General features: G+C 42.5%; 1 protein-coding gene across 1 annotated transcript; it reads left to right on the top strand.

The window, feature by feature from the left end:
- The first annotated feature begins 6,067 nt into the window (after positions 1–6,067).
- Positions 6,068–10,533, top strand: LOC142299730 (chemerin-like receptor 1). Its single transcript, XM_075341848.1, has 2 exons — positions 6,068–6,111; positions 8,830–10,533. Exons 1-2 carry the CDS (start codon positions 6,100–6,102, stop codon positions 9,898–9,900), a joined length of 1,083 nt encoding a protein of 360 aa, XP_075197963.1. The 5' UTR covers positions 6,068–6,099; the 3' UTR covers positions 9,901–10,533.
- The last annotated feature ends 802 nt before the right edge of the window (positions 10,534–11,335 follow it).

Here is an 11,335-nt window from a genome sequence, read left to right as displayed (position 1 = left end):
AGTAAAAATAAACTGGTGGTGGTCGGACAGCCCGCGGACGGTCTGTGTTTAACCAAGGGGGAGTGTGACACCCTGGCAAAACCAGGTAGTCCCAAATAGACCTCTGCATTACACCCTTCCCTCACTAGGAAACACACAGCCAACCATTAAACCCTATTCACCCCCCTTAGGTACAGATAGACACGCAAGTGGGCATGGCCAGGTGGTTAGTGCACACCCACCCAGGGGTCTAGACTGCCCGGGGCAGGACAAACATTGAGTTCAGCTCTAGATGAGCTTTGGAGAGGAGTGTGAGAGGAGGTCAGGCCTGTGTGTCAGGCCTGAAGCAAACTGACAGGTACCAGGGTAGGATCCCTGGTGCCTTGGCTAGGAGGCAGACGGTGGTCTCCGTCAACAGGAGATGGGTAGACGGCTCGGTGGAACCGTGGTGGACCAGGCCAGGGTTGTAGCCCACCGGTACCGACATGGGGAACCGACCCAGAAACCGTAGCACAAAGGGGGGTACTCGTATCCTGAAGCCAGGAACAAGAAACAAGTGGAACTGGTTAATTAACCGATTGATGCCAGGACTAGAGGTCCTGTCCCACCCAAAGTCCCTTATAGAAGACAACAGCCCACCGGTTAGGGATAAGAGGTCACCGCCAAGGCCCATAGATCCCACAGGCCAGCGTCTGCGGGTACAGCTCCTTAGGCCACATCCAGCCGGGAGCGGACTCCTACGTTTCATACTGGGAGGTCTTTTTTACTAAAACAGTGCAAGAAAAGGATAGAGACCACCAGCTGGGTGGGGGATGCCGAATGCAACCGCCTGCGGCACCGGCCACCACCATCTTGGTTTACCAGAGACTTGCGTGTTTTACTGAAAGTGAGTACACCAACACCCCCAGCGGTCGTCATTCCCCCTGCACCAGAGCCATCGGGTTCCAGGGCCACCATCCATGCCCACGGAGGGGTTAACATCTTGCTGCACAACATCTCCCCCGAGTGTCCCGTAACAGCAGCGGTGGTGTCCCACCTCACCACACACCGTGTGTGGCGTCACAAACCTATTATGGCCTAGCCCGTACATCTATATTCCCCATTTTTTTCGGCGTGTCCACGAGACCCCTGGGTTTGGAGACCCTCGAGCCACCACCCCAGAAAGTCCGGATCTGAGCAGCGGCAGCTGCTGGCACGGGGGTGGCACAATATATTTCCAAATAAATAATTAAAATTATGGGGTGACCTCCATTTTGGATTACCAGCCAAGGTGAAGCTGCCAGTAGCAGGCTGCGACTGGTTGCTTTACCTATGATCAGGGTTTGCAGCAATTTGAAGACAGCATGTTTTTGCCGCGTCCAAAGCTCTGCATTGTACAGAAGAAGCACAGTGGATAGGATTTATAGCAATCCTGTGGCCACTGTGCTTCTTTTATCCTCAGCGTAAACTGACATGCGGCACAGGTTCCTAAGTGTTCTTCATGGGAAGAATAGAGGTAAAGTCCACAGTTGCCCAAACCCAGATCATGGGCATGGGAGCTGTGTTCTCCTGCAGACAACACTCACATTTCTACAATAGGGGTGAAACTACAGATGCAGTGTGACCAGATCGTGGGCACATAGCCTATAAGTGGGAAATTTGGTGCTACAGCAACATTTTTGTGGGTACTTGTGGGTTCAAAATGATCACTATACCCTGATTAAAATCTTTGAGGGGTCTGGTTTCCAAAATGGGGTCACTTGTGAGAGGTTTCTGCTGTATAGGTACCTTAGAAGCCCTGAAAATGTGACATGGTGCCTGCAATTTATTTCAGTTTTTCCAAAATTCAAATATTGTTCCTTACGCTCATATGTAATTTGGTAACAAACTGTGGGGTCCACTTTTTGTTGTCACCTCTCGTAAAAGTAAGAAATTTGGTGCTAGAACATAATTTTTTGTGAAAAAGAAAATTTTCAATATGACAACCTAATATTATCAAATTCTGTGAAGTTCCTGTGTGTTCAAAATGCTTACTATACCCCTAAATAAAATCCTTGAGGGGTCTATTTTCCTGAATTGGGTAATTTGAAGGGGTGTTTCTGCTGTTTAAGTAACTTAGGGGCCCTGAAAATGCAACATATTGCCCTGAAAATGCAACATATTGCTATCACGGGGTATCTACTGACAGGTTAGGGGCCCCTCTGCTGGCTCTCAGCCTCGAGACCTTGTGCTGTCCTTTATCTTGGAAATAGGCTTGATGATAGCCTGGTTCCAGACCTCAGCATAACCCTGACTCCTGTCCAAGCACTGATCTTACTCTCTCTCTCGTCCATCCTTGGGGTGGGCCGGAAAAACCCAATTATGAAACCCCACAAAATGACACAAACAAGGGAGAATGGAAACTCATACTCACTGCATTCTAAACTCACAGGAGAGACCATATGTAAAGGGGAGCAAAAAAAAGGGAATGAAGTAACACACATCCGGGGAACATTCACAAAACTCAATATTGCAACAAAGATCATCATCAACAGGTTCACCAACAAGACCGGTATCGCTTGGCGCAGAAGCTGAAGCTATAATTGACCCTGAGTAGTGAGATCCAGGATCTTATATAAGAAGTAGATGGCTTTGATAGGCGACTGGAAACCTGAGCTCCTAGCAGAGTTACCCAGGTAAGAAGGAATTAACTCCTGCTGCAGGACCAAGAAACAGAGCACATTAAACAGCCGAAACCCACCTCATGCTGAACAAAAAGGAGACCTCAGGTTGCCTGTCAGGCTCTGCAGTGGCTACGGAGACTGACGCCGCCTTAACACCTAAAAAGTGTGGCCCTGAACACCGCATGATAATTGCTGGCAATCTGTTTCAGCCACATTTGCTTTCCAAAATTTTGCTCCTTCTGTTCCGAGCTCTTCCATGTGTCCAAACAGAGGTTTCTGACCACCTGTGGGTTAACCCTGTGCTCAAAAGAAATTTGGTAACAAACTATGGGGTCCACTTTTTGTTTGGTGTTGCCTCTTGAAAAAATGAGAAAGTTGAGAAATTTGATGCTAAAGCAACATCTTTGTGAAATAAATGAAAACTATGACAACCTAATGTTATCAAACACTGTAAAGTACCTGTGGGTAAATTTTGCTGGAAAAATTAGAAATTGCTGATAAACTTTGAACCCTTCTAATGTCCTAACAAAAAAAAATATATTTCAAAATTTGTAATGATGTATAGTAGACATGTGGGAAATTTTATTTATTAACTATTTTATGTGACCTACTGTAAAGCGGGCTTTAAATGCAACGACATCGCTAACGAGATGTCTTTGAGGTCACCGAATTCGTGATGCACATCCGGCATCGTTAGCGACGTCGTTGCGTGTGAAACGCACAAACAACTGTTAACGATCAAAATTACTCACCTAATCGTTGATTGTTGAACCTCATTAAAGTGACACTGGTCAGAATTGAAAAACAATGGAGTTAAATATGCATCAAATAAAGTAATTTTATTTAAAACAAAACAGAATCCTGCTTTGTGCTCACAAGGAGTTTGAATCAGTGCTCTCCACATTTGAGTGTCTCTGGTTTGGCTGACAAGTCATGTTTCACAGCTTTTTGAATACTTGGATGTTGATAAACAGTTTATCTGGCATAAGAGACAAAGGGCCAGATTCATTAAGACTGATGTTTAAGATGCGTTAAAATTCAAAAAGATACACACCACTTAATGAGTTTGCCACATCTGATTAGTGATTTGCACTTCTGGGTGCCTCGTAAGAAATGTTGCTCCAGTCGAGTGTTACTCCAGTCATGGAACTCCCACGGTCATCCACATGTGCTTCTGTCCTGTCATCTTTACCTGTGTCCATCCCCCCATACCTATCTGTCCTGCGGTGCAAACACCTGTCTTTACCCACCTTTCTGTATGCCTCAGCCATCTCGTCTGTGTCTGCCTGCACCTGCATCTGTACCTAAGTTTGTCTCCTGTCCTAGGGGTCAGCTGCCACAGTCCCGACCACTGCCATGGAAGTGGTGCCTGACATCTGCTTCGTGGCAGATGCTTAATTAAGCCCCTTCTGATGTCCTGGACTCTTTGGAAGCCTTTTAAATGTTTTTTGACAAACCAGGTCATGTCCTCCATCCTGCAGTTACGGCAAGATGTTCAGTGTGTTGGCCAATATGCAGTTCAGTTCTGCACCCGCTCTTTGGAACTAGGCTGGCATAATCTTGAACTGGTGGCCGCCTTTTAGGAAGTCTTATCTGGAAAAATGAAGGATGATCTATCTGGCCATGATATTCCTGATTTTTTGGATGACCCGACTTTTTTGGTTACACGGATTGACCTCAGGTTACAGGAGCGATCCTTGGAGGTGAAACATGATTGGGGTCTTATACATCTGTCTCCATCCATCCAGAGACTACTAGTATACCAGCTTCCAGTTGCCGCTCCTGCTCCTGAACCCATGGAGGTTGATCATCTGAAGATGTCTGAACAATGTCGGGACTATCGTTGTGCCATGGGCCTGTGTTTCTACTGCAGAGGTACAGACACCTCATTTGACTCAGAGAACATCATAGACTACGTTTTGACTGGAAAATTTAACCCTGTGCTTTACAGTTACTCTCCAAAAAAACAGCATCCATTAAAGTCAATGGAGCTGTGAGCTACAGGTCATTAATAGGAGCTTATAGTATAGTAAAATGAACCCCAGCACTCGAATGAAGACAAAGAAGGAATATGCGTGAGTGATTTTATTGACTGACACACTGCAGAAGGAACCTAACCAGAGCAACAGCACCAACGTTTCGGCATAGAGCCTTTCTCAAGGTTGTTGCATCACTGGTCAGAATAGGGAAATGCGGGTCTCGAGGGACAACCGGAGATGGACAAATAGAGGTAAGGTTCCACACGTATTGCAGAGTGTGCTCGTAGGTGAAGGGGTGACAGGATCACAATGTGAGGTGAATGGACGCCTGCAGTGGAGATCCGGAGCTGGCACAGTGGCAGGGAGAATGGCTGCAGCGGCGTGAGAGAGTGGGAGAGAAACAGATACTATCCTGGACAACACCAGGTACTACAGCTAGTTTTAAATAAAGGACAAAAAAACCCTCCCTCTTTCACCACTTTATTAACACAAAAAAGATCCAGGTCCGATGTAATCCACACAAGGTACCAAAGCAATTCTAGCTCTGGTAGATGGGCAGGGAGAAGATGGTTTATGCCATCCGAACATTTACCAATCCTTAGCAAAATTGCTGACTTTTGCGGTAAATGTTCGGATGTTCGAACCCGATCCAACCAAAGATTGTATGATTTTGACATTTTCCAAACTTTTCTGATCAGGATCACTCATCTCTAGTCCCTGGTTGCAAGTTATGGGACTTACTTGCCACAGACTTCAATGCAAATAAGATGCAACTTGTCTGCAATTTGACTGTTTTCTACAGCAAATCACGACTTTAAAATGTTAGCACAACAACAAGGTGCAGAAGAGTTGCACTGATGATTTTAGTTTTGCATCTAAGAATTAATATCACATGACACATGTACCTGAGTAGCCTCAGTCTTATTAATACAAATATAATATATAATATAAATTGAAATATTTCCATAAAAACATTTTATATTGCAGACGACATAGACGGCCATTTATCCTTTGCTTGGATTGCTGCACAGAAGCAGTAAGTACATTTTCCTTCTCTTAGTATATTTCTCTTCAGTATTGCCCATAACAACCACATTCTACTAATTTACCCAGATAATACTGAAGAAGTAAATTGTTTTGTTGCCAGTACAATACTCACATTATTTCTTGCAAATACGTTATATGAGTTAAACTCACATTTTAAAACTTTTGGCAACTAACATTGCCTTAACACCGTAAGGGCTGGGCAATTTTTAATGTTTGCACTTTTGTTTCCTTCCCTCCCTCTTATTCCAAAAGCCATAACTTTTTTTTTTGAGGTTTGTTTCATGGGATGAGTTGTAGTTTTGAATGAAACCATTCATTTTATGAAATGATGTAATGGTAAGCGGGGACAAAAAAATCCAAGTGTGGTGAAATAGAAAAAAAAGTGAAATCCTGCAATTGATTTTTCTTTTTTATTTACAGCATACATTTTACCATAAAACTGACCTGGCAGTATGATTTTCCAGGTAAGTACAATTACGTAGATACCAAACATGTATAGTTTTTGTTTTATTTAAGTTGTGAAGAAAAGTCAGAATTTTTTTTCAAAAGTAAAAAAAACCTTGCTTGTGTCATGATTTTCCAAGAGCAGTAACATTTTCAATTTTTGGGATCTAGGGCTCTGTAAGGGTTATTTTTTATGCCCCAAACTGTTTTTATTGATATTATTTTTTAGTATATATGACATTTTGATTGCCTGTTATTACATTTTTTCTGTTGTTGCGGCGGCTGATATACGATTATTTTTATCTTTATTATGATAGATCAGCCATTTCTGAACACAGTGATACCAAATATGTGGATTTTTATTTTTTTTTTCAATGAAGCAAAAGTAGAGTGATTTGATCTTTTGTGGGGGTTTTTTTCATATTTTTAAAAACTTTTATTAAAACTTTTTACTGTTTTTACTTTCCCTTTATGGGAATTGAGTTTGTGATCATCCGATCGCTTGAGCTTTAAAGAAAAGTGCATCAGCACTGCTCTGCATAGCAAAAAAATCACGATCTCCAATGAACCGCAGCTCGCTGCCAATGATCACATGAGGATCATGATGACAAACACAGGGGTCACCAGCTGATCCTTGAATGATAACCCATCAGCACCCTACGAGCACATCACAGGAGGGCCGATAGGATGGAGGAATGGCATGCCCCCTACCGCAGCATGTTGAATCCCACTGTCAATTTCTCTTTTTTTATTGATTAACTTCTGCGGGCCGATCTCTGATCTACCTTCGACTGTTAGAAGTACATGTCAGCTGATCAGATCAGCCATCATGTGCAAGGAAAGATTTGAGAGCCCATATCAAAGACTGGGACATGACCTAAGATGGACATAGTACGTCATGGTTCAATAAGGGGTTAAAGAAATTGTGCTCAAAATACATTGAACAGACTTTATTAAAGCAGACACACCTTGAGGCCTAAAACACACGTCCTTGATAACCACACACGTGTAATACGGGCCGTTTTTCATGTCTGTAATCCGTTTTTTGGTCCGTAAATAATGCACGTGTGGTGGCTGTGTGTCCGGCGTATGGTAACCACGTGTGCGTGTGGAATGGCCGTGTGTGCGTGTGAAACTTAACTGACGTGGGTGTGTGTGTTGTCCGTGTGAAATGTCCGTGTGTGATGTTAAATGTCGTTGATACATGCCGACTGACAGCAGACAGAGTCGCGCGCTGAGAATGAACTCGGGTGAACTTCACCCGACTTCATCCTCATACCGCGGCTCTGTCTGTGCCGCTTCCTGATTAGCGGTCACCTGTGAAGGACTCACCGGTGACCGCTAATCACCAGAGTGACTGAATGGAGTACCTGTGCGCTATACGCACAGGCTGACAATGGAGGAGGTGGGGGGATTAAGCCCTCCCTCTCTACCGCAGCGCCTGCCCTCAGCTTCACAGCTGTCACCCGATTGCAATATCGGTCACAGTCGAATGACACTCGCCTCACACTCGCAGCAGAGCCTGAGCCTGGGGTCATTAGCATATCGCATCCGATGCTCTCACATCGGATGCCATACGCTAGTGTGACTCAAGACTTATCAGTAGAATCAGTTGCATCATATAGGTAATTTTATGTTCACACAATGCATTCCTGATTTTTTTTGCTGTTGCAATTTTACAAAAATGCAGTGTAAACATAATAATTCTACAGCAAAAATATGAGAATGCATTGTCTTAGCATGGTCTTACAGGGGTTAGTCAGGTTTGAGAACAAAGTCTGCAATCACATTATGTAACTGCAGACTATTCAATCTTCTCAGAGGACACAGAGCATGCTGTCAGTATTCTCCGGTACTGGTGGTGAGAGCGGGCAGTCACATGTCTGTGAGTATGGGATTTGTATACATGCGGTCAGCAGTTTCAATCTGCTACTCTCTTGTTGATGTAAGGCCTCTTTCACACGACAGTGAAAAACACACAATTTTCACTAACGTGTTAAAGTTGCATATGACCCTCCATGTGAAGTGATTTTGGCCCACGTGTGATCACCATGTGCTATTCGTGATAATATACAGAGATCTACTCTCATGTCCATGCTCCTGATGTCCGTGGGGCTGATAGCTTCTGCTCTCCTATGTCTGGCCACCATGTCTCTCACCGCTGAAGCTACATCTGGGCCGGCTGTGCCGTGGAGAACTGCATATGCATGAGAATAATTAGCCAGTCTGGAAACAGCAGAAAGCAGCAGACGGAGACAGCATTGCTGGAGAAGGTGAGTATAAAAAAGCTTTTTATTTTCAATGTACATCTTTTACTGCTACGTGTTTCATGGATCACACCATAGTGTGGTCCGTGTGACATCAGTAATGCCAGAAAAAAACAGACTTGTCTCTGTGCGGAGCACACGGACATGAGTGTATGCCGCACAGAAGCACGTCAGTGAAAAATCACTGATGTGTGCGCAGATCCATTGATTTTGATTTTAATGGGTCTGCGTATGTCCATGATTCTGGTACATAAAAAAAATAGTAACATACAGTGTGTACCAGAATCACTGATGTCTGAAGTTGGGCTAAGTAATATACATGCGATCACTTGCAAACTAGTCGTGCTCAGCCTCACTCAATTCACTTGTATTTAGCGAGCCACTGTATGTCTCGTTGTTATGTGGCCAGAATGGTTTGTAACTTGTAAGTACATACAACATTAGTTATCTTATCTCATTTTCTCTTTGCAGGCAATGAACGACAGTTATAACAGTAATAACAACAATTACAACTACTATGATTATGACAATTATGAAAATGATTCCCTATTTCTCTTTGAAAATGAGAGTGAAAATAAAAATAGCGTTTCTCTGCGAATTTTACAATCTGTGCTATACACTGTAGTATGTGTAGTAGGAATTATTGGGAATGGTCTTGTGATTGGAATTATTGCATTCAAGAAGAAAAAATCGATCAACACCACTTGGCTAATCAATTTGTCATCAGCAGATTTCCTGTTCTCGTTTTTCTTACCTCTGACAATTGTTTATACAGCAATGGATCATCACTGGATTTTTGGAAAACTCATGTGCCAGCTAAACTCCCTAATTCTGTTCTGGAACATGTACACCAGCATCTTTCTTTTAACGAGCATTAGTTTGGATCGCTGTATAACTGTTATCTTTCCTGTTTGGTCTCAAAATTATCGCTCTACCAAATATGCCATTCTTCTGGTTCTCATAGCATGGAGCGTTGCATTTTTTCTTAGCACGCCTTCTTTAATTTTCAGAGACATTTATATAAATGACAAAATTATAAAATGTTTTAACAACTACACAATGTTTGGTGTTGATCATGGGACTAAAATCCATACCGTGATGACTATGGTGAGATTTGTATTTGGATATTTAATCCCTCTCATGCTTATTTCCATCAGTTATACTATAATTGTCTACAAGATTAAGAAAAATCGGCTAACAAATTCAGGAAAACCATTTAGGATCATATTTTCTATAATTGTGGCATTCTTCATCTGTTGGACACCATATCATGTTATGCACATTTTGGAGTTATTTTCAAATCATTTTCCACACTCCATATTTAGGATTTACATACCAATTTCTGTTGCATTGGCTAGTGCCAACAGCTGTATAAATCCCATACTGTATGTTATTATAGGCCACAATTTTAGAGGCAGGTCAGGAATGAAAATATTATCAAGACTTGATAATGCATTAAGTGATGATACTTTACACTCCCGGCACAGCTTTAAAAGTATCACGCATCGTTCTTCCATGACTGAAAAAGAGTCAATGATATAGCCTGTTAGGAAACTGTATTTTCAAGTATACTGAACATGAAATACATGTTTTGAAATGATCTTGCTATGTGTGAAAAGTTTTTATATTATTGATTTGATCAATTAAGTCTTTATTCACATCTATGATGGTTAATATTAAAGATGAGCAAATTGATTAATTGCAAATAGCATTCAAGTAGAAATTTTAGGAATTTGTTAAATTTGAACAATGTGCAATTTACTTCACGCAAATAAAAAAAATGCCTGCCACCATTTTACGCATTGCAAAAAAATTGTATCAGCCAGAGAAGATACACAAGACCATGGGAGTGGTTTTGTGGGCTTCCCTATAATATATTGTTTGGTATAGCACAGCCAATCTGAATGGACTGTTATAACCTGAATAAAAGTTGAGGCAGGGAATGCAGCAGCCTTTTTCTGATGAATCTGGAAAGTGAGACTACACCACAGGCTCACAGAATAGCCATAGAGATAGGGATAGAAAGTCATAAAACACTGATTAAACTATACAAATAGTAAGTGTGACAGTCCAGCAGTCAAGAAGATTAGGCCTAAGCCACACGGCGAGAAAAACGATGTGAGTGGAGTGCGTTAAAACATCGCATTCCACTCGGACCAATATTAGCCTATGTGTCAGTGCACATGAGCTATTATTTTCTCAGCCCTAATCGGACCGAGAAAACAATTGCAGCATGCTGCGATTGTAATGCGAGACTCTTTCTCTCGCACCTATTCAAGTCTATGGGGGAAAGAGAAAAATCACATTGCACTCGGGCTACACTGGTGTACTGCGAGTGCGGTGCGAGAATGGCAATAGCCAGCTACGGAGGAGAGGGGAAGATAAATCCCTCCCTCCCCTCCTCAGCGCCGGCCCTGACCTCCTCAGTGCCTGCCCTCCACCCGCAGCTGATATCCGCTCGTACAGTCGGACCTCAGTCACAGGGACACTCGCATGACACTCGGCTCCTGCTGTGCTGCCAGCATGAGCCGCGTGTCATGCGAGGATAGCACAAGTGACGCATGTGGTCCCGGCCTTAGTGTGTGTAAAACAGGCTGTCAGTTACCACTGCTTACCATCTGTTCACCCATAGTCATATGTGTTGGGGGGGTCACTTTCATATTATGAAGGCTGTGTTTGTTTTAAAGAGATTAGATAAAGTCCTAGGAGACTTTAGATTGTTAAGCACATCTTTACAGGGCATTTTTGAGTACTTTTAATTTGCAGGTAATTAATTTGCCTCAAAGTAAAATTGTTGTCCAAAATTGGGCAAAGCCGACAAATTCAAATTTCAAAAGATTAGCTCAACTTTGTTAATATCATTCTTTTGTAATGGTATTTGTTTAAAAATTAAAGGATATTAAAAAGGGAATTAGATTTTTGTATCCTCTTTTAATGTGCAATGTTATCCATCATCTCTTTTTGTACCACCTTAAAC

This window comes from Anomaloglossus baeobatrachus, chromosome 1 (assembly GCF_048569485.1).
Source record: "Anomaloglossus baeobatrachus isolate aAnoBae1 chromosome 1, aAnoBae1.hap1, whole genome shotgun sequence".
NCBI classification, from domain to species: Eukaryota; Metazoa; Chordata; class Amphibia; order Anura; family Aromobatidae; genus Anomaloglossus; species Anomaloglossus baeobatrachus.
This window is presented reverse-complemented; position numbering and strand designations above follow the sequence as displayed.